Genomic DNA, 24,138 nt, shown 5'->3' with positions numbered 1-24,138 from the left:
CTTTTTTTTTTTTTTTTTTTTGGTACCGGGGGTTGAACTCACAACCTCGCGTCTGACAGGCAGGCGCTATACCGCTGAGCTATATCCCTGGCCACCAGGGTGTACTTAAACCACTAACTACCCCAGTTTCAATATGAAATAACCAACTTGGGAGCAGGGGGCGTTCTGGGGATTGAACTCAGTGCCTCTTAGTACTGACCTAGCTCACTTGCTCTTTTTATTTTATTAGGTGCTTCGCTAAATTCTCTCGGGCTGTGCTATACTTTGCGCCAATCCTGCCTCAGTGTCCCAGTGTGTTGGGACCGCAGGTGTGTGCTACCACGCTCAACTGAAACAGTCAATCTTAAGGATGAAGGAAAGCACTTTCGCCTTCTTTCAATAAAGCAAAAACCCTTAGTTCCGCTCTGGGTAAACGCCGGCTGAGCCACACCCACCTCGAAGGCCACAGGATTCGTCCTCACTTTCCGCCTGGGGTCCTCACAACCCTGTAGTGTGGAGAGGAGAGCTATAGGTGTCCCCAAAATCCGCCTATAGAGATTTATAGAATTGGTACATAGATGAATATAATTATTATGTATCACAAACGCACAATAAAAAATTATAAATTCTGTATTGCCATAGCGCCCTACCGTTCCCAACCCTCAGCCTACAGCCCGGCAGACTAGGTTTCTGCGCGCAGCCACTCCATCAGGCACGCAACGGGCAGCGTCCTACGTCACGCGGGCGCCACGTCGCGAGGTAGGCCCCTTTCTCCGCCTCTGTCTCCTCTCGGAGCCGGCGTCGCTTTCTGGAAGGTTCGTGAAGGCGTGTACACGTACCGTTACTCCGCGACCGACCAGAATCCGTGTCCATCCGTCTTTGCTAAGCCCACGCAGACTTAGTTAAATTTGCCATGCCGGAGAACGTGGCACCCCGGAGCGGGCCCCCCGCTGGGACAGCTGGCGGCCGCGGGAAAAGCGCCTATCAGGACCGCGACAAGCCGGCCCAGATCCGCTTTAGCAACATTTCGGCAGCCAAAGGTATACCCCTCTTCAACCCGAAACCTGGCATTGTGGGGTCGGCCTCCGCACTCACCTTGTTTCTGAATGGATATGGCCCATTCCCTAGTCGCTCAAGGTGCTTCTCGCCCAAATAAAAGCTTTGTGAAAGGATTTTTGAGTTTCAGTTGCCAATGGTTGCAGACCTCTATGTGGAGGTCATTATATCTGTACCATTGTGGACGTTGTAATTTTTCTTGGCTGTGCATTCATCACGTAGGAGCCCAAAACAGTTCAGTGTAGCATGCCGGAGGTTGCATGGAGCGGCCCCTGGGATCAGGCCCTTACAAACTGTCGTGTATGTGTTTATTGGACCTAACGGTATACTGTTGCACGGTACTTTGAAGCTTTTACATTTTCCTGAAGGTGTATTTTAAATAGCTTCCTTCACAATTACTGGGACTAATTGGATAATTTCTACAACTAAATTGGGACAGGATTTACCCATCTTGCTTGGGAATCAGTAGGGGGACCTAACCTACTTTTATGTTGGCACTGCAGTCAAAAAATGGGTTTTTGTAGAACACTGGCACGTGATGGAAGTAAAAAATTTGAGTCTGATTTTGTTAATTTTGTGAGTTTTTACCTCTAAACCAGAGTGTTCTTACCCTTAAAATTGAGAAAAATAGTTTCTAGAACTGAAGATTTAAGAGAATTGAGTTAAAATAGAAGAATGTGGGAAGAACAAAGGCTTAGAGTTCTTACCTGGGTGTGTATTGAGTACAGTATTTCTTTTGGATTGGAGAATAAGATCCATGAATAAGTGAGATTGAAAAGGTAGTTAAAAAACAGGAAAAAATGTTTCTGCCTTTATATCCGACAGCTACAGATTACGCTAAAGGGAAACGTGGTAACAGCTAATTTGTAGGATCGTTCTGAGGATCACATGAGAACGATATATAAAGATTTGTGTATATATAAAGTAAACTTTGCAGATATTTGCAGTCATCAGCCCAAGAGATAGGGAACATGATGATGTCAAAAGAAAATAGTTTCTGTTTTGGGTTTACAGAGTTGAAATCAGGTTGACCAATGGGTAGATGTAGTAACATTGGTTAAGTTTATCTGGAAATTGAGATTATTCCTTTCTTTTTCCTTTATGTTTCTCGTTTTTAGAAGACAGGATTTCACTATATGTCCAAGGCTGAGCTTGAATTTATGGCAATTCTCCTGCCTCAGCCTCTTGAGTGCTGGGATTGCAAGTACGCGCCACCACACAGTTATCTGGGGAACCATAACCTCCGATAGGAGGTTACATTTATGAGATTGAAATAATGATGTTGCAAAGATAAATTCTGGAGCATCTGGATGGTAAAGAGAATATACCCTATGATTAATTTTTTTTTTTTTTTTTTGTCTTTTTCCTTTTTATCGGCACCGGGGATCGAACTGACTACTGCCTGCTTGCAAGGCAGGCGCTTATGCTGCTGAGCTAAATCCCCAGCCCCCTATGATTAATTTTCAACAAACAAAACGATTTAGAGAATTGAAACGGAATACGAGATACAGTTTTAGGAAAAGTAGCTTAAAATGTATGAACCTAATTACATAGGTCACTGAGCGGCTCTTACGGAACAAAAGGACTCCCAACTAGTTTTCCTGAGTGAGATAAAACCTTACAAAGTAAAGTAATTGAAAAAAGCTTCAAAGTGCAATTTTTGCTTAACACTGGACATCAGTTTATTATGGTGTTACAAAAAAAAAAATGCTGTTTGTTGATGAGGAAACCACAGTCTGGTAATTTTCAGCATGAACAATTTAACCAACACTATTTTGATGCCTACTGTGTACCACACCAGAAGGTAAAAAACATTTCCAGAGATGTAAGAAATCTAAAATGCTGTATTTATTTAGACAGTGGTTATCTTCTAGAATCTTGACGTTCTTAAAGAGCTTTCTTCGAGTAAGACTTGTAGAATAATCTCTATATGGAACCATTAAAATTATTGAAAGTGTAATATTGATTAGATAATTAGGACAGTAGGCCACTTACGAGATTCAAATAATACAATTTTTAAATGCATGAATTATTTTTTAAAGATTATGTTATTTTTTGCACAATATGGGCAAAAGCATTGTGCTAGTTACAGAATACATAAATAATTGGGGCACAGTCTGCCCCTGTATATGGCTGTGTATGTCTGGAAGGGAAGATAAATTGGGTTTTTTTTTGGTTTTTTTTTGTTTTTTTTTTTTTGGTAGAATACATAATGACATTTATCCTAGAGAATTTGTATCGATACATGATATATCTTGCTGCTTTTTTTCCCCATTCCACTCTGCTCCCTTTAATCCCTCATTTACAAAAACTTTTGTTTCCATTTTTTCCTGTTTTTCTTGTCCCTTTCCTTTCCTCTATCCTTTATTTCCGTGCTCTCTTGAACATTTTCTTCCCATTTTCCAATGTGTATTATACATTTTGGTCATTGTTTATATAGTCTGTCACACCAGAGAAGCAGTGTGGTTTTGGGTTTTTTGGTTGGTTGAAGGTGTCTGTTTGTTTTTATTTGTTTTTGTCCTTCAAGCTTTTATTGAAATACAACAATCTGGGATGAATTTTAATAAATTCGTCCTGGACTTGCCAAAGAAAAAGGGATTGAGTCCTATTCATCAACTCCAGCTTCAATTAGAAAACAGAAAAAATGTGTAAGTGAAGTAAAGCCAGGTATTGGGGTTCAAATTTGTAATTTCAGGCTACACAGTCCAAAAAAAAAAAAAAAAAGACAACCAAAGTGAATTAACAAAGTGAATTAAACAGATAGTGGGGCGTGGTGGTACATACCTGTAATCCCAGCAGGATGCTAAGGCAGGAAGAGTACTTTTGACAAAACCAGAATTCTAAAATCTGGCTTTTAGTCATCAGTATATTATCTATGGTTTTGTTCTGTTTTGTTTGTTTTTTTTTTCAGACAGGATCTCACTGTAGTTCAGGCTGGCCCTGAACTCACTTTGTAGTCCAGGCTGGTTTCCAAATTGTAGTGATCGTCCTACCTCAACCTCCCAAGAGCTGGGATTATAGGTGTGGGCCACCGTGCCCAGCATTTTTTAGATTTTTTGAGACAGGGTCTCATCATGTAGTTCAGGCTGGCCTTGACCTCTCAATAGGTACTCCAGGCTGGTCTCTTGAGCTCATGGTGTTCCTCCTGCCTTAGCTTCCTGAGCTGCTGGGGTGAGGCATGTGCCACCTCACCCAGCTGCTGTTTACCCTATTTTAAATAGGAGAAGAAAAGTCCAGTCCCTAGTCCATTCCTAAACTGTGGAGGACTACCTGGACACTCATTGATTACACAGCGGTTAGCTCCATTTTGGCTATACCTGGCACTGTCTTCATGTGCTGATACACAGAGCTGGCTACACCTTTGCTTTTTCCCTCCAATTGGATCTAAGCAATGTGAATAGGGCTAGCTGAGGTGCCGATGCTTAATCTTTAAAGCTAGCACAGTTGCTGTTTCCGTACTCTGTGACTCCCATTAAAACATGGGTGAACCAGATGGGATGTAGAGCCATTGCTCCAGGACTGTCAACTGGGTTTGAGCCTCCAGATAAGAGGCCATGATTTCCCAGAGTTAGAAAGTTAGCACATCAGCACATCAGCACATCAGCACCACCCCCTAAACATTAAAAGCTACCTCAGTTGTGTTAACGCAGTTTGATCTTTCTGCGTATCTTTCTCTGCATATTGCAGAAGTGCTTTCAGACCTACATAGCCCAGCTTTCAGCTCTCACATGTTTTCTGTCATTCTCACAGTCATTCACCCGTAAACCACTCCTGTCACAAATTAATAAAATCCAAATTAGGCCGTGGGTCAGGCATTTGTTCCAATAAATCTTCATTCTGGCCGAACTCAGGACCCCGTGGCCCCCCATAATTATAAATATGCCTTAGTGTCTTTATTCTCATCGTGGTTTGCACTGGAAGTGAGATTGGATTAACTTGCTAGAATTCCAGTGATGTTTCCATAGAATTACAAATATAAACTTTGTGGACTGCAATGAAGATGGGGAAAAAAATCTATATTAAGTAGCTTGTACTATTTAGATACTAAAGGAATACTCTAATACATTCTGCCATAGGCAGAGCATAAATACTATGTGATGACTTTATCAAAAAATATATAGCATCCTAAATTTAAAAGGTGTAAGATAATTACTGTTTTCAATAGGTTATTCTAAGCATGTATTTTCTTTAGTGGAAATGGTCAATTGTTGTATAGCATTCCAAATAGAACAAAATGATCATTCATGGGAGAAATGCTTTGCTTTTTAAAGTGTCTTGATTTTTTTTCTCTCTCTTCTGCTTACAGCTGTTGCTGATGCTATTAGAACAAGCCTTGGACCAAAAGGAATGGATAAAATGGTAAGAAGTTAAATTTGCTCAGTAGTTATGAGTACCACTATTCACAATAGGAGGTTTGATGAAAGATTAAGAAGTACTGTTCAAAAAGTGTTAGATACTTTTAAAAGTTGAATCAGGAGGTTTCTTTGTAGTGAATAGGATTTAACTATAACGATTTTGTTTAATCCTTTTAAAATTTAGAGGAGTAATTCTTTGTTGCTTTTTAAACAGAGTATATACATAAAAGTATGTGTCATCTAATTAGCTGACAAATACAGTCAGTCCACATGTCAATGTAGCAGTGTTCTTTATATGTGAAATTTCTGGTGACAGGGTCTGTAGGTTATCAAGTTTACTTTTAGCTTTGTTGAGCAGCAGCATAAAACATAAATTGTGTTAGGCATGGTGGTGCTCTTATTCTAGCATTTGGGAGGCTGAGGCAAGAGGATCACTGAGTTTGAGGCCAACCTGCATGTTAGGCATTAAAAACTGGTAGTCAGTTTAACACTAGCTGAATTAAATCAGCATGGTGCAGAGTATAGATAGCACACTTGAGGACTGTTGCCAGTGTAAAAGATGTGGAGAGGAAGAGTGAGGTGTTGTGGGTTCTCCTGTGTTGTTTGGAGCTGTTAGTTCTCCTGGAGGAGCTTGTCATAGCTAGCTTCCCTGATATGAATTCGGCCATTATCATTGGAGGAGCTCGGGACCTCACATCACTGAGGATGGCTATGGTACTTTTCAGGGGAGCCCTGGTCTTTATTTCTTGGTTCCACTGCAGAACCCTTCAACCTACTGTCACAGATCCCTTCACCCTGCTGACACAGACTTTCTAGCTTCCACCATTGATTTTTGGGCCTTCCTAGTGCAGATCTGTGCAACAAACTTGTATGAGTCATTGTCATGGGCTCTAGGTATTCAGCTGGACTGCTGCAGGACATTGCTCTGGGATCCAGGCCCTTGGCAGATTTTCTAGGTCTTTAATGTTGTGGACAAATTTCGTGCACTTTCTTGTATTTATACTCTAGGTGATCATTGTAAAATAATATTATAAATTTTGTCTCCCTTATGTAAATTGTTCTCCTTGCAACCCCTGACTACAACGCTGGGCTACATAACAAGTTCAAAGCTAGCCTGAACTGCATGGAGAGACCATGTCTCAACCCCCCATCCCCAATCCAAAACCTTTTTAGTAATAATATCTTCAAATTCAATGCTAATTAACCCCCCAAATGAGAGCTAAAACAAAATGAAGTATTATTTGTATGATATACTGATTGAATGCTCTAAAATCTATATCTCAAACTAATGCCTTTTTTAGGATGCTATAAAAAAGGTTACTGTGTTGACCCAGAATTGTGTTTACCATATTATGTAGTACTGTTTTTTAGGCATCCTTGGTAGAAATTGTGTGTTTTAATTACATCTATTTATTTATTTATTTTAAACTGAGGATTGAACCCAGGGCCTTCAAACTGAGCTAAATCCTCCTCAACCCTTTTTTTTTTTTTTTTTTTTGTCTTTTTCCTTTTTATCGGTACCAGGGATCGAACTCACGACTGCCTGCTTACAAGGCAGGCGCTTATGCCGCTGAGCTAAATCCCCAGCCCCCCCTTTTTTGTTTTTAGAAGGAATCATAGTTAAGTTGCCAGGCTGGGCTCATAGTTGAGATCCTCCTGCCTCACTTGTCCTCACACAGTGCTAGAATTACAGACATGCAGCACCACACCTGGCAATACTTAATAGCTACTCTTTTCCAGTAGTATTTTTTCTATCTTCTTTGTGTGTATCCAGATTATTGTACTTCTTTCTTTCTTTCTTTTTTTTTTTTTTTTTTTTTTTTTTGTGGGGGTGGGGCATGGAGGGAGGGAGAGGTGAGGAGTGGGTCTGTACTTCTTAAAATGCCTTGAACAAAGACATTTATTTTGTAAAGTTAGATTGTTTTTGTTTTTGGTTTTTTTTTTTTTTTTTTTTTTTGTCTTTTTTTCGTTTTTATCGGTACCAGGGATCGAACTCACGACTGCCTGCTTGGAAGGCAGGCACTTATGCCGCTGAGCTAAATCCCCAGCCCCTAAAGTTAGATTGTTAATTTTCTTAAATTATTATACTGTAATAACCATTATATAAAGAAAGAAAATTTGAAATTAAGTGCTATGCAGACAAATTAATTACTATAAAGTATTAAAATTTAGTGGCGCTTTAGGGTTTCACATTGAGATATTTCTTTTCTCCAGATTCAAGATGGAAAAGGTGATGTGACCATTACAAATGATGGTGCCACCATTCTGAAACAAATGCAGGTGTTACATCCAGCAGCTAGAATGGTAAGATTGATTATAGGTAGAATTCGTTTTTTAAGTGTATTATTTAATATTTGACAGTACTAGAGATACAACACAGGCAACTTACATAGTAGACCAATAGCCTACCACAGCCCCCACACTTATTTTTTTTTATTTTGAGCATCTTAAGTTTTTAAGACTAGGCTCAGACTTGATACTCCTGCTCAGCTTCCTGAGCAGTTGGGATTATAGGTGTATGCCATCAGACCCAGCTTTTGTTTGATGCTTGATAAAAGAGCATTTGAATAATACCATTTGAACATGATGAAGTTTTCTTTATGCTAAGTAAACATACATCTTTAGGACTTACATGTGTTGCTTTAGCATAAAGTGATAATAAAACGTGAATCACCTCGTCTATTACACATTAGTTTTAGTGTTGGAGAACAAAATAATTTTGTTTTTATTTTGGGAGTAGTAAGGATTATATCCAGGACTTCCACTGAGCTATACCTTCAGCCCCTAGAGAACAAAATAATTTTTATTGTGATTATTTATTTATTTGTACAGGAAATCAACTAAAGTGTTGCTGAACTATATCCCTGGCCCTTTTATTGTGTTTAAGACAAATCACATTAAAATTTGTACTAACGTGTCTTTTGTAAATGCCAGTTTAACTAAATATCACAATTAGGACTCAAGTGTCAAGTGAGAATGTTCCCCATATCAGTCAAAACAAATGCCTTAGAAAGTTTTCTATCTTTGAGACATCTTACTGGGTACAGCAGCACACACCTAAAACCCCAGCTGTAGGAGGATTCCTGAGTCCAGGAGTTTGAGGCCAGTTTGAATGATATAGTGAGATTCCCATTTCAAAAAAGTGCCTTTCATTTCGTGAATATGACTTAAAATTAATCTGATTATACTTAAATGGGCTTGTTCAGGACTTAAACCAGTACTTGGAGTGCTTCATTTTATAACTTCCGAGTCTGGGGTACCTACCTACAATACAATATTAGTGTATTTTTAATAGGTCCTTTTCCTTTGAGGTAGCTTTTTACAATGTGTAATGTGGGCCAGAAGTTACAATATTTCCTATATGAAGAAAATAAGTAAATTTTATGTGCCACAAATACATCACTTTTTTTGGAGGCAATACTCTGAGATAGTATCTGATTCTATAGTTCATGTTGCCCTTGAACTCATTGTGTAGTCAGACTGGCCTCAATCTCACAGTGATCCTCCTGCCTCATTCTCCTGAGTGCTGGAATTACAGCCATGTGCTGCCATACCTGGCCAGTTTTCATTTTTAACTGAAAGTAAATGTAGATAGAAAATCAGAAGTTAGATATTACATTAAATCTTCAAATGCTGCTTGTGACATTGATATGTTGAACTGAATTTGTTACCGAGTGCACACATTTCTCAGTGACCATCCTGGTATGTTCTGTTTACATAGTTGGTGGAATTATCTAAGGCTCAAGATATAGAGGCAGGAGATGGCACCACATCAGTGGTCATCATTGCTGGCTCTCTCTTAGATTCCTGTACTAAGCTTCTTCAGAAAGGTGAGTAGGAAATGCTTTATTGCTGAATAAAAGGGCAGAAAAATTGTGTTTTATTTTTAAGACAAGCATTAGAAAAAGCAAAATTATTCTTAATGAGATGGTATGGTATGAGATTTAATGTAGAATAACTTTATTATGGGGGCTGTGGATTTAGTTCAGTGGTATAAGTGCCTGCCTTGTAAGCAGGCAGTCGTGAATTTAATCCCTGGCACCGATTTAAAAAAAAAAAAAAAGAATAAATTCATTATGAATTAATTTTGCTGTTTGACTTCTAATTTTTGCTAGGCTTCTTTTTATTCTTTGGTTCTTTTTGTGTTTTTTTGGTTCTTTTTGTTCTTTGGTTCTCTTTGTGTTTTCAGAAATAAATGATGATGTTTTCCTTAGACTGATTACTTGGGAAAGTAAGGATTTTGGTTTAGCAAATAATATGCATTTACTTATAAATGCATGATGTTTTGAAAAGTATAAAAAATGATTTTGATCTTAAGTATCATACATATCTAATTGATCTGTTGCAAAGTGAAAGTAAATTACAAGGCTAAATTAGCAGTTAAGGTTACTTAAGCCTTTATTTTTATGACTAATGCATAAATTAGTTTCATTGAGTGTTTATGGGCTAGGGATGTAGCTCAGTTAATATGGCATTTGTCTTACATGCACAAGGCCCTGGAATCTATCCCCAGTACACACAGACAAAAAAGGAAAGTGTGATGGCTTTGACATTTTTCATGAGAAGAACATTTAAATTGTGACAAATAGTTCATCTGTTATAATTAAATGACTAAGCTTTTATAAATAACAGGTATTCATCCAACCATCATTTCCGAGTCATTCCAGAAGGCTTTGGAAAAGGGTCTTGAAATCTTGACTGACATGTCTCGGCCTGTGGAACTGAGTGACAGAGAAACTTTGTTAAATAGTGCAACCACTTCATTGAACTCAAAGGTGAGAAAAGTGCTAAGACACAATAGTTAACACAATTTAAGGTGTGTTGCTTTTATTGCTATGATTCTTAATCAGCATATAAACATTATTGTCAGTATGTAAACAATGTCTCAAGTGACAGAGTGACTAAATGTATAACACATTAGTTGTGGTGCTGGGGATTTAGCTCAATAGCATAAATTCCTGCCTGGCAAGTGCAAGGTTGTGAGTTCAATCCCTGGTACCAAAAAAAACATTAGTTGTGATGTGATATGAAAGATCCATAAGACTAATACAAAGGTTAGACTATTTCATTACCTTTTTCTAGTATTTCATTTTAACAGTGCTTTAATCTGGCTAAATAATTTGCCAGGCTTGAACTTGCCTGTTAGAAACATTTGTGCCTCCCTTAAGGACTGCCATAGAATTTCTCTTTTAAGTACAGGATGTTTGTTTGTTTATCAGTACTAGGGGTTGAACCCTCACAGGATATAGTACCTAGCTACATCCTCAGCTCATTTTGTTTTGTTTTTTGAGGTAAGATCAAGTTAGCTAGGGATTTAACTCAGCAGCATAAGCGCCTGCCTGGCAAACAAGGTTGTGAGTTCAATCTCCAGTTACCCCCCCAAAAAAAACATATCAAGTTGCCAAGGTGGACTAGAACTTCAAATCCTTCTTGCTGTGCCTTCTAAACAATGGGAATTACAGGCATGCACCGCCGCACCCAGCTACATTTTACTGAATATATTAAGTGTGCTAAGCATTGTCCTAAGTGTTATACTCTTCAGTACTTTAAGATTTGGTAGTCATTTTCCAATTTACAGGACAGTAGATCTGAAAAAATAATATATGTAAGGTCTGTTAATAAAGAGGTACACTGAATTTGAACCCAAGATGGACTGCGTATCCAAGGTCTGTCTCTTAACTAATACTTTCGGTGCTTTTCTCAGTTATGAGACTAAAGCAGTGATAAACTTTAAATTTCTTAGAAAATTTAAAATGAAATAAATTCAAAAAAATTGAATAATTAAAAATGTTATGTCACCATCTGTTTCTGTTCTTTGTCTTCACTTACCCTTACTTGTTTTCCCTTTATTTTGGAATACTATACATTAAACTTGGGCCTCTCCCAGACTAGGCAAATCAGCATTAAATCTATATGTTGAGGGGCTGGGGATTTAGCTCAGCGGCATAAGCGCCTGCCTTGCAAGCAAGCAGTCGTGAGTTCAATCCCCGGTACCGATAAAAAGGAAAAAGACAAAAAAAAGAATTAAGAAAAAAAAAAATCTATATGTTGATTTCCTTAAATATTAAGAAGACAGATATTTTAAGTGACACTAAACGATACTTGTTTAATGTCCTTAGAACTTTATATATATAGTATGATAATTACTAGCACTAATCAGAGACTTTATATTTAGTGCTGGTTCCACCACTTGAGTTGTATGAGGTTGAATAAGTTAGTGTGTAGGAAGTGTTAAAACCATTGTCTGACATAAATAAATTGTCAACAGATGTTAGCCTTTTACTTCATTAGCCCCTCATGTCTCCTGAGCACTTACTCATTTTAGGCAGAAAAGCTAATTGGATGTTTTTGGATTTTTTTGTAAAACTACAAGTTTATACAACCCCAAAAGTAAGAGCTAAAAGAAGGCATACACACATATTTTTATTTTGTGCCTCTGATCACAATCTGAGTAGGAAAGGTATCTTCATGTGGTTCCTTCTCCCTGCTCAGAAAAAGTGATTAGAGCTTGTGAATATCTTTGTCTTTGAAACTTAACAGCATTTTCTATTGTGAAGGTAACTTTTTTTCCCCTCTTAATCTAGGTGGTCTCCCAATATTCAAGTCTACTTTCTCCAATGAGTGTAAATGCGGTAATGAGAGTGATTGACCCTGCCACAGCTACTAGTGTAGATCTCAGAGATATTAAAATAGTTAAGAAGCTTGGGTAAGCATCTCTAATTACAACTTCAGTATTGTCAGAAGTAAATAGGTTAAATGTGTGTTAGCTACCCACAATGAGTGTAATTATTAATGTACTGCAAACATGTGCTAATGAGTTTTTGTCGCAGGGGGGTGTTGGGGGTTTTTTTGTTGTTGGTTGGTTGGTTTTTGTTTTTATTGAGACAAGGTCTTGCTATGTAGTTCAGGCTTGCCCTTAAACCCACTATGTAACCTAGGCTGACCTTGAATTCACAGAGATCCTCCTGACTATCTGAAGTGCAAGTATATGAATACACCCAACTAGAATTTTAAGAATTTTTAAAAATGTAAAAATCTCAAGATGGGGGCTGGGGATTTAGCTCAGCGGCATAAGCGCCTGCCTTGCAAGCAGGCAGTCGCGAGTTCGACCCCTGGTACCGATAAAAAGGAAAAAGACAAAAAAAAAACAACAACAACAAAAATCCCAAGATAAAACTCATAGTTTTTGGAGTGGGGTGGTAGTTCTTTTTATTTTTTTGTAGGGTTATTTTGTTGTTTTTGAGATAAGAGTTTTGCTATACAATTCAGTCTAGTCTTGAACTCACCTTGTAGCCCAGGCTGGCCTCACACTACAGCAAACCTCTTGCCTCAACTTTCCGAGTGCTGGGCTTACAGGTATCACCACCATGCCCAGCTTCCCCCCCGCCCCTTTGGTACTGAGAATTGAACTCATGACTACAGGCTTGCAAGGCAGGTGCTTACACCACTGAGCTAAATCCCCAGCCCCATGCCTGGCATTTTTTAATGGGTTTATTTTCTTGGAAGTTTTGTTAGTATGGCAATCTCCAGGTTCTTTGTATGGTCCCTTACAACAGTGATGGATCTATAAGGTTTAGGAGTTACGTACTAATAAAATGTGAGACTGAAGCACATTTTATTGGATTGATAATTTCTGTTAAACTCTTAACTACCTTTTAATTGTCCCTTGCTTGTTTTTTTCTCTTAGGGGGACGATTGATGACTGTGAGTTGGTGGAAGGGCTAGTTCTTACCCAAAAAGTGGCAAATTCCGGCATAACCAGAGTTGAAAAGGCCAAGATTGGGCTCATTCAGTTTTGCTTATCTGCTCCCAAAACAGATGTAAGTACAATCCAGACAAAATTGGTTTTTCTGTTTACTATCTAACTTGTAATATGTTCATTAAAATAAAAATAGAAAATGGTGATAGTAGTGATTTGAAAAAATGAGCCTGGCAAGGTGGCACAGCACTTGGGAGACTGAGGCAGGAGGATTGCTGTGAGTTTGGGGGTGACCTGGGCTACATAGTGATAACTGTGTCTCAAAAAATCAAAAAGAAAAAAACTAAAAATAAGTATCAGTCAAACTTGACCAAAAGTAGAAAGTGTTGGTACCACAATGGATAAGCTTAAAGACTATTGGATATTCATTGAAATTGTGATTTACTTCACAAATGACTTCACAGAATAAGGGACATTTATGAAACTAAAAGATAAGTGTTCATGGACTTTTCAGGTTCTTTATAGCTTGCAGATGTTTTATGTTTGTACGAAAGGAAACTTAAACCAAATTTTCTGTCTATACCATGCAGGAAACAGCTTTTACTTAATGTATTCCTGTGTCTTATTATATAAATGCTGTTATTTAAAGGGGATTGCTAGTACTTCAGATTTGTTCTCATAACTGCCTGAAGTGCCCTACAAGTTTTCTGTTAACTATTTTGTTTCTCAGACGTTTAGTCCATACAAAAATTATTGTTATTTGCTGGACACAGTGGCCCAAACACAGCCCATGATGGACAACTCAGACTTAGTGACACCCTGCCTCAAAAGGGGACAAGGATGTTATTCAATCCAAAGGTTTTGGGTTCAGTCTCTAGTACTACCCCCCAAATGTTTAAGGATGCAACTGTAATAAATATATTTGTTTGAGGTGGGTACCAACAATCAAACTCAGAACATTCCACTTGTCAGGCAGGCACTTGTGCCACTGAACTAACCCTTTACCTTTTTATATTTTTAATCAAAAAACTTGTACAAAGTTCAGATAGGTTGGGCATGGTGATGTACACCTGTAATCCCAGCATGAGGAAGGTACCACGGTGAGTTTGACACCAGCCTAGGCTGGATAGTGAGTTCAAGGACAGTTGCTACATAACTGGACACTGTTTCCACCAAAAAAAAAGTCCAAATAAAGATAGCAATGAATAAATTTGAAAGCAAAAGTCTCAAGATGATGTGAATGTATATTGTTGCAAACATTTTTCCTGTGTCTATATAGTTTAATTTTTAGTATTTTGTTTTAAAAATACACATAGTATTTTCATTTAAGAATTTTTCAATTTTATTTCCTTAAAAAAGTAAACATAAAACTCTTCACTTTTCATCCAAAAACTCTTGTTCTAGGAATTAAATCTAAGACTGAAAATGCTTGAGTGTGTAGCTACCGTTTTGAGCTTAACAATGCAAATTGTTATTATGTTCTTTTCCTAAACAGATGGATAATCAGATAGTAGTTTCTGACTATGCACAGATGGATCGAGTACTGCGAGAAGAGAGAGCCTATATTTTAAATTTAGTGAAGCAAATTAAAAAAACAGGATGTAACGTCCTTCTCATACAGAAATCTATCCTAAGGTACCAGAGTATTTGTTTTGTTCGGCCTTAAGATTTGGGATACCAGTGAACAGTTGAGGTGGCTAGAGTCACTAGAAGAAATTCATTGAAGCTTAGTTTTATAGCATCATTCTATTTTGATTAATAGTGGATTGTATTTCCTTTGTAATCATAGAAATGTGAGATCCTATGAACTTTGTAGACCAAGATTTAAATATAAAGTTAAGTGGAAAGCCTTATTTTTTTTTTCTAATCGGTACAAGGGATCGAACTCATGACTGCCTGCTTGCAAGGCAGGTGCTTATGCCACTGAGCTAAATCCCCAGCCCCGGAAAGCCTTATTTTTAAAAAACTAATTTTAATCTAAAATTAGTAAGTTAAAGAAGCATTTATCTAAAGACTCATGATTGATTGCTTTAAAATTTTGAAGTTCTTTGAGGGAATGCTTTTGCTGGTTCACAGATTGAAAGAATTCTCAAATTTGAAATAATTTTTTCCCCTTTCAGTGTTTTCCTCTAATAATTAGACACATTCCTCTTCATGGGTATTTTGTGCCAAAAGTACTAATGATGTTTGTTTTTAACTTTTTTTATATTATTGAGAAAAGATAAAACAATTTTATAACAATAATAGAATAACAGTAGTTTAAACATTGCATATTATCATCTTAAGAGTATTTACTCAGAGTACAAGATATAGGTATTAAAAAATTCTCCCAGTCAATAAGAGTATGAACCTATCTTTTTCAGTAAACTCTTAATGGACACTAATAGTATAACTGACTTGTGTTTTTTCCCTTTTTCCCCTTTCACCCACCCTAGTTCCTTTCTCCTTTTGAACATTTCACAGTATCTGTTATACATTTTACTCTTTCAATTTCTCATACAAGGGACACAATACGATGTTAATCCGTGTGAGTCAGATTTCACTTATGAGTACGGTCTCATGTTGTGTCCATTTACCTATACAAAGTTTTGAGGTTTATCCTTATGACTGAGTACTACTCTGTTGTATAAAAATACATCTTTTTTGATCCATTCCTTGGTTGTTAAGCATTTCGATTGTTTCTGAGATTAGCTATTACAAGTTGTGCTGCTTTAAATGGGTGCATATATCACTGTGGTGTAATGTTTTTAATTCTTCTGAGAAGATACCCAGAAGAGAAATAGCTGAGTCAAATGGGACCTCTAATCCTAACTTTTGGAGGCATCTCCATATTGATTTCCTCAGTGGTTGAACCAGTGTGCCTCCTACCAAAAGTGGAGAAGGGTTTGTTTTTTCCCACAATCCGGCCAGCATTTCTTGATGATAACCATTCTTTGTGGAGTGGATACAGTCTGTTTTAATTTGCATCTCTCGAATGACCAATGGTGTTGAATTTTTCTTATGTATTTATTTGCCATTTGTATTTCTTCATCTGAGAAGTACATATTTGTCTCAGATGCCTTTTATTTATTTTTTTATTTTTTTGGTGCAAGGGATCGAACTCACAACTGCACGCTTGCAAGGCAGGCGCTTATGCCACTAAGCTAAATCCCCAGCCCCTCAGATGCCCATTTTAAATTTTGTTGCCAGGAATCAAACTCATGACCTCACGCTCACCAGGCAGGTACTGTGCTGCTGAGCCAATCACTGGTCTCATATCCATTTTTGGATTGCTTGTTTTTTTGTTTGGGGTGTTTTTGGTACTGGGCATCGAACTCATGACTGCACACTTGCAAGGCAGGCGCTTATGCTGCTGAGCTAAATCCGCAGCCTGGTGATTTCTTTTGATGTACAAAAGCTTTTTAATAAGATGAAATCCCAGTTGTTGACTCATTGAAGTATTTCCCGTGCAGTTTGGATTTTGTTCATGAACTCTGCCTACACCTATGTCTTCAAGATTTTTTAATGTTTAAGTTTGATCCATTTGGCTTTACTTTAGTAGTGCATGGTGATAGACATGGGTCTAGTTTTTGTCTTCAGTATGTAGAGAGCAGGTTTTCCCAACACTGTTAATTAGAAGCTGTCTTTCTTTCATTGAACATTTTTGGCCTTTTTGTCAAAGATAAGGTGGCTGAGTATGTTTATACTTGTGTCTGCATCTTCTAATCTTTTCCACGGATCCTCAAGTATGTTTTGTGCCAGTACCATGCTGATTTTATTTTGTTCATTTATTTATTCCTGATTTTATCAGTAGCTTTTGTTGTGTGATTTCAAGTCAGGAATTTTTTTTTTCCTCAAGGATAAAAATTAAAAAGAGAAAAATCTACAACAAAATCTCAAAACACATCGATCAGGAGACACCAGTGGTACATGCATTGTGCATTGTCATCCCCAAATCATTCACCCAGAGCACAAGATATCTGCGTTAATTGTTGCAACAGTACCAGCACGAATCTTTCTCTTTAGTGAACTCAGAGAGATAATTGTATAACTATTCTTAACTATTTTTTATATACATGTTTTTTTCTTTCAGCTTCTCACACTAATGAAATAATACATGTGTGTCTTATTTCACTAATGAGTATATTCTCAAGTTGCATACATTTACCTATAAAAGTTCTTGTTTATCCTTCTTTATGAAGTATTACTCCATTGTATAAAAAATACCGTATCTTTTTTTATCCATTCCTCAGTCAGTGGGCATTTAGGTTGTTTCTAAGATCTGGGTATTACAAACTGCTACTATGAACATTGGTGCACATATATTGCATGGTATGATACTTTCATTTCTTTTGGGAAGATACTCAAAAGGGAAATAGCTAGGTTGAATGGAACTTCTAGTCCTAGTTTTTTGAGGAATCTCCACACCACTTTCCATAGCAGTTGTGCGAGTCTGCTTGCCCACCAGCAATGGAAAAGGATTCCTTTTTCCCACAGTGCCTCCAACATTTGTAATTGCTTGACTTCTTGATAGTAGCCATTCTTTGTGGAGTAAGGTGAAATCTCATTGTTTTAATTTGCATCTCTTGAATGACCAGTGATGTTGAACATTTTTCACGTACTTATTTGTTGTTTGTATTTCTTCATCAAGAAATGTGTATTATTCTCCGATGCCCACTTTTGGATTGCGTCTTTACATCTAGAAGGATGTAAAGTGTTGTGTTTTTTTAGTTCTTTATACGTTTTTGATGGTGATCCTTTATTTGAGGAACAGCTGGCAAACATTTTCTCCCCTGTGTGAGTTGTCTCTTCACTCTGTTAATAGTTTCTCTTACTGTGCATAAGCTTTTCAGTAGGGTGAGATCCCAGTTGTTGATTCTTTGTGACATTCTGGTGTAATCAGGGGTTTGTTCATGAAGTCTTGGCTTTCACCAGTGTCTTCAAGACTTTTACCTACCCTGCCTCCTAACAACAGATTTAATGTTACTTAAGATCTTTAATCCAGGGCTGGGGATTTAGCTCAGCGGCATAAGCGCCTGCCTTGCAAGCAGGCAGTCATGAGTTCGATCCCTGGTACTGATAAAAAGGAAAAAGACCAAAAAAAAAAAAAAAAAAAAGATAAGGTGGCTTAGTGTGTCTGGAGCTATTTCTCCATCTTCTAATCTGTTCCATTCATCTTCAGGTCTGTTTTTTGTTTTGTTTTGCTTTTTGCCGGTACCACATTGTTTTTATCACAGTACCTTTACAGTATAACTTCACATCAGGGACAGTGCTGCCCCCTCTCTTGTCTTTGTTGCTCAGGATTGCCTTTGCTATTGTAGGACTCTTCTTTTTCCAAATGGATTTTAGTGTTTTCTCTAGTTCTCTGAGATATACCAATGGTATTTTGATTGGGATTGCATGAAACCTGTAGAACAGTTTGGGGAGTATGGCCATTTTCACAATGTTGGTTCTTCCTATCCATGAGCAAGGGATATCATTCCATTTTCTGAGATCCTCTTCAATCTCCTTTTTGAAAATACCATAATTTTCAATATATAGGTCTTTTACTTCCTTTGTTAAGAGTGATTCCTAGGTATTTCTTTTTTTTTTTTGGATGCTGTTACAAAGGGTATAGTGTCACTAATTTCTCTCAGTTTGTTGTTTATATACAGAAGACTATTGACTTTTTTTTGAGTGTTGACTTTATATCCATCTATGTTACTGAATTTGGTTATTAAGTATAGAAGTCTTTTGGTGGAATTTTGGGATGTGCATGTAGGGTTTGTATAGGTAAAGTGCTTAGTGAACAATTGGAAGACTGAATTTTGATCTCAACTTGTGTATTTCCTTGAGTAAATTGTCTCCAGAACACAATCTGATTATCTTTCAGGAGATTATAATATGTACTTTCCATCATCAAGCTGTTAGAAAAATCATTCCAGATAATCTGTGGGAAGGTATAAATTTGTAAAGTCTGAATCACACTTCTAAATTTACAAAATATCAATAAACTTTTGGTTTACCACAGTATTTATTAGGAAAAATATATAGGTACAGTTATATTTTGTATGTTTGATAGTGATGGAGGGGTTACATGTTTCAGAATTTCAATAAAATTCCTTGTAGATTTAAAAATCTTATTTTAAGAATTTTGAGCTTATAAACTTAGACTAATATTAAAACATTTTCCTTTATATTTTAGAGATGCTCTTAGTGATCTTGCATTACATTTTCTGAACAAGATGAAGATTATGGTGGTTAAAGATATTGAAAGAGAAGACATTGAATTCATTTGTAAGGTAAAATATTAATATCTATCATATATCAAACAATAAAAATATTAAGCAGATAAATCTTAGTTTTGGGGTTTATTTTTTCTTAGACAATTGGAACCAAACCAGTTGCTCATATTGACCAGTTCACTGCTGACATGCTGGGTTCTGCTGAGTTAGCTGAAGAGGTCAATTTAAATGGTTCTGGCAAACTGCTCAAGGTAACAGTAGTATAATTAAGCTTTGTTTTCCTGGGTTTTTGTTTTTGTTTAACCTTTACCACAAATACCTAATTGAAAATGTAATTATTAAAGATTACAGGCTGTGCAAGCAGTGGAAAAACAGTTACAATTGTTGTTCGTGGTTCTAACAAACTGGTGATTGAAGAAGCTGAACGTTCCATTCATGATGCCCTGTGTGTTATTCGCTGCTTAGTGAAGAAGAGGTGATGTAAACTTTAGATCACTAAATAATATTTTGAACATTAAACCTTAGGTAGTTTTATCTTTAGAGCATAAAGAATTTGTACAGTTATCTGTTGGATAAAATAATCTAAAAATATTTGTATGTCTCAGAGCTCTTATTGCAGGAGGTGGTGCTCCAGAAATAGAGTTGGCCCTACGATTGACTGAATACTCAAGAACTCTGAGTGGTATGGAATCCTACTGTGTCCGTGCTTTTGCAGATGCAATGGAAGTCATTCCATCTACACTAGCTGAAAATGCTGGCCTGAATCCCATTTCTACAGTAACAGAACTAAGAAACAGGCATGCCCAAGGAGAAAAAACTACAGGCATTAATGTCCGAAAGGTACTAATTTATTGGAACTACTGCAAATTAATATATGCTTTTGAGAACAAAGATGATGCCTTAGTGGAAAATACTGTTCATTAACTCTACTTATTGACTATAACTTTTAGCAAGTTCTGTTTACATTCCTCAGTTGTAATAATAGATAATTAGTAGTTAGATCTGTTGTGGGGGCCAAATTCTTAGCGATTAACACTGTAAATATTAACCATTGCTCCTGTTGTAAGCAATACCTGGTATAGGGATGTAACATAAACACATAGAACAATGACAACATTCTCAGGTTTGTTAATGTTTTATTGAGAAAATACAAGTGGGAGAGGTGATAATAGTTTTTTTTATTTTAATCATGTGGACCTCCAAAGGATGGCACTACCTAGTTAGGGAAAACTATATATGAAGATGCAACTTTGGTTTATAGGAAATTACATACAAAGAAGCAGTGGTTTAAGGTAGGGGGGCCAAGAAGTGGTTCTGCTTGTGTAGAGAGGGACTGTATGTTGGTAATACGGTGGATTTTTAAGGTTGGAAGGATAGGTGAAAGCTAGGATGAAGGTGCCCTTGAGACAGGTATTTGTTTTTCCTCCAATAGCTGGGGCCTACTAATTTTTTTCAAGCAAGAGGTAAGGCAGGTTTTTGTTTTGTTTTTTTGACACTGGGCTCTGTGCTTGCCAGACAGGTGATGTGCTGGGAAAAACATTTTTAAACATACCATACTGAGCCAAGGAGCCATTAACCATGTTGCTGGGATAAGGGGACAAGTAGTAGTGCAGTGAAAAATGTGCCGTAGGAAATGTGAGAGGTGTAAAGGAAGAGTAGGTGAGAGTTAGAAGTTGTTTCAGGGTTAGGGTTAGGGAAACCTAGCATTTAGTTTTTCCAGATTAAAGTTGGAGTACAACCCACAGTGTAGGAAAGAATTAGTAGACTTATTTTATCTTACTGTGCCTAGACAAGGGAAAACTTCTGTTTGAAAAAGTCTTGGGGCTTACTGATGACAAAAGCAGTTGTTGATATGTGTAATTACAGCGCTAAAAGTTATCTGTGCTGATTTGCAGGGTGGTATTTCCAACATTTTGGAGGAAATGGTGGTTCAGCCTTTGTTGGTTTCAGTCAGTGCTCTGACCCTAGCGACTGAAACTGTCCGGAGCATTTTGAAAATTGACGATGTGGTAAGTATATATAGGTTGCAAATTTCCCTACAAGGCCAAACTGCATTTTTTTTTTTAAGGTTTGTGACTGGTGTTTTTAATAAATGTTTGCTAACCATCAAAATAATAACAGATCGTAGTATTTTGCCATCTATAAAAATGAGGGAAAATTTGGATAATTGCCCTGAACACCTTCCAATCTTAAGATTCTAAAAGTAAAACCTATGTTTTTCTCTTATTAGGTAAACACTCGATAATCTGAGTACACTGACTGACTGGCAGCATTTATACTGCCAGTACTGCAACTCAAGTGGAAGATGATCTTGGTATTCCTTGTTGTTCGGAAGATTGCTTCCTCTATGAATTCCTGGGCTTGGTCTTCCGGGTACTGTTTGCTTGAAATTGTATTGGAATAACTAACTATTAAATATCTGATTTCAAATGACTGATTGGTTTATCCCCTCCCAACACTGTATTTGTGATACTTTTGAAAAACTGCATAAGAAATACCACACACACAAAGACATGTGTGTTGGCATTTTAGTGTCTTAATTCTGTTTCTTTTCCTCATACGTATTCTACTTAACCACTTTCCCATTCTGTTTTAAGGATTTTTTAATGCAGAAGGAAAAAAAATAGTACTGATAAATGCTTGTTAGCATTAAAAAGGGTAATAAATGTACATGCTGTGTTTTAAGAACTGAAAATACAGAAAAATTAATTAAAAGGCCTTCCACTACTATCAAAATCCCTTTCTCTAAGAGTACAATGTTTCTTGGGATCCTATAAGTTAATGGTGGGGTAGGGCTGTAGCTTAGTGATAGTTTTTGCTTAGCGCGCTGGAAGGCCTAGATTCAATCCCTAGTACTGTACACTAACAACAAAAAACAAGTGCTCATGTAGCAAATCTTTTTTGTATAAAAGGTATGTCTCATCCAGGAGTCAACTCTTTATAGTATAAAATAACATAACTACCCTTTTCCCTTGCTTTAGCTACCATCTAAACTATTCTGTACACACTTCAGGTTTTTGTTGTTTCTTGCTGTGTGGTTCAGTCTGGCCTCAAAACTCTTGGCTCACACCTCTCCAGTTCAGATTATAAGCATATGTCATCATGCCAAGCAAATTAGTGATCATTTTAAAAGACTTGTAAACTACAAATTTGGTCCATACTATTTTGGGGGTTTTTGTTTTGGCTTTGTTTTTGTGATACTTTGAGACAAGGTCTACAATTCAGGGTGGCCTGGGTTTAACTCATGGCAATCCTGTGTCAGTCTCCCAGAAGCTGGAATTATAGGTATGTGCCATTGCTCTCAGCTCCACAGTATTTTATTTCATAAAATACAACTAACTTTTGACACAGTTAAAACTTGCAAAGAAAAATGTTTCTTAATTGGTTTTGTTAAAATTTGCATTGGTATAAATTAAACCACTGCCAACCTAAAGATCTCAGTTTTATAGAAATTTACTGTATGTAATCTAAGCCAGTTCTGTTTCTGGGAATGGAGGAACATGAGAAAGTTTGTCCAAATACAATTTAAGGAAGGGCAGAGGAAGGTTTTTTGTTTTCCTGTTTGCTCCAGTGCTATTTATTCCTCACAGCTTTTTAAAAAGTTGTCAAGTATGTAGGAAAGTTTTAAATAGTATGAACATTGAATGTGCTCCACTTAAGATTCAACAGTGACTAACATTTTGCCATTTAGTTCTGAAGCATATTTATGTCAGTCACTGTAGTGTGAAAATGTACATAGAAATCTGGGCTGGGGCTGGAACTTGCCAGGAAGCATGCTGTTGATGTAAATCGACCTCACTTTGAGCTTCCTCTTCATACATAAGGCTTTTGTAAGAAGATTGGATAATGCAGGGTTGTGAGTTTGTTGGGGGAGGCAGGTTACTGTGGGTATGATCTGAAGGGTGTATTCCTTAGCTCCTACGTTCAGTTCAGTCTGCTGCTTGGCCTGTATGAAAGTAGCAACTCTTTCCATGCCATTCTCCCCTGAAGACTGTCAACCAAGGACTTGTAATAGTCAAACTAAACCTCTTGAAGTTGGGTCAGGTGGTATCCCAGCAGTGAGAAAGTGACACATGGCAAGCTTGCACAAGTCCTTGAATTTGATCTCCAGCACCACCATCAAAAAGTCAGGGAAGATGGTTAGGGTGTAAAACAAAAGGGACCTAGTAAGACTAGTAAGTTACATGTTTTGTTTGTTTTTACTATAAAGGGTACAGTTAACAAAACTGCATAAGAAAGCAGTGTAAGATACAAATTTCAAAGTTGACCTGAGATCTTCACTATCATATTGTCTCTTGTTTTCTTCCAAATAGTTGTCCATGCATTCCCATACAGCGAATTCATATAAAACAACATAGCATAAAACTGATCAGAACATAATGAGGAAGGCGAATTGCCTGGTTTGAAACCAGGCAATAGGAAAGTCACTAATGGCTGTCATAGACTAGCTCGTTCTCTTAAAAATAGCTGTCCATGTATATTGAAGTTCAACAAAACAAAACAGGCTAAAATAACACCATCAATTAGAATAAAGCAAAAGTATTTGCCTTCAAAGTGATGGTAGAAGGAAATGCCCCCTATTTGGTACATTGCCTATGGTCAGCCTCTCAAGGGATGTCCAGATCACTGGCTCCCACTTGCTGGGGCACAGGGGTGGGGGGGTGGGGGAGGATGTGATACTTGATTCTCAATCAGTACCCAGCAGGCTCACAGACACTCACCAGAGTGGAGGTGTTGCTTGGTTTCTCAGTGCTCCAGGTCCCAGCATAGCATGCAGGTGGCTCCTGTCCTGGGCCGCAGCAGCCTGCCACACTCACAGCTGCTCACCAGGAGGGGAGAGGTTGCT

At 37.4% G+C, this 24,138-nt stretch overlaps 1 protein-coding gene across 1 annotated transcript; it reads left to right on the top strand.

Annotated features, from left to right (window-relative positions):
• Positions 1–755: 755 nt before the first annotated feature.
• Positions 756–21,722, top strand: Cct4 (chaperonin containing TCP1 subunit 4). The gene is made up of 14 exons (XM_003467486.5): positions 756–1,019; positions 5,342–5,394; positions 7,605–7,694; positions 9,112–9,220; positions 10,023–10,165; positions 11,975–12,096; positions 13,078–13,210; positions 14,585–14,724; positions 19,253–19,349; positions 19,433–19,543; positions 19,637–19,767; positions 19,898–20,132; positions 21,188–21,301; positions 21,523–21,722. The coding sequence occupies exons 1-14, from the start codon at positions 893–895 to the stop codon at positions 21,535–21,537; spliced, it is 1,620 nt and encodes a 539-aa protein (XP_003467534.2). The 5' UTR covers positions 756–892; the 3' UTR covers positions 21,538–21,722.
• The last annotated feature ends 2,416 nt before the right edge of the window (positions 21,723–24,138 follow it).

This window comes from Cavia porcellus, unplaced genomic scaffold (assembly GCF_034190915.1).
Source record: "Cavia porcellus strain 051 isolate PalLab524CR breed Dunkin Hartley unplaced genomic scaffold, mCavPor4.1 scaffold_18, whole genome shotgun sequence".
NCBI classification, from domain to species: domain Eukaryota; kingdom Metazoa; phylum Chordata; class Mammalia; order Rodentia; family Caviidae; genus Cavia; species Cavia porcellus.
Note: the sequence above shows the minus strand (reverse complement) of the source record. Positions and strands in the feature narration are given on the sequence as shown.

Excerpts from the sequence above, each read along its gene's own strand:
- Cct4 (XM_003467486.5), top strand. The coding sequence starts at position 893 with ATGCCGGAGAACGTGGCACCCCGGAGCGGGCCCCCCGCTGGGACAGCT. Across the intron at positions 13,211-14,584 it reads TATCTGCTCCCAAAACAGAT|ATGGATAATCAGATAGTAGT; the intron begins GTAAGTACAATC and ends TTTCCTAAACAG. Across the intron at positions 19,768-19,897 it reads CGCTGCTTAGTGAAGAAGAG|AGCTCTTATTGCAGGAGGTG; the intron begins GTGATGTAAACT and ends TGTATGTCTCAG.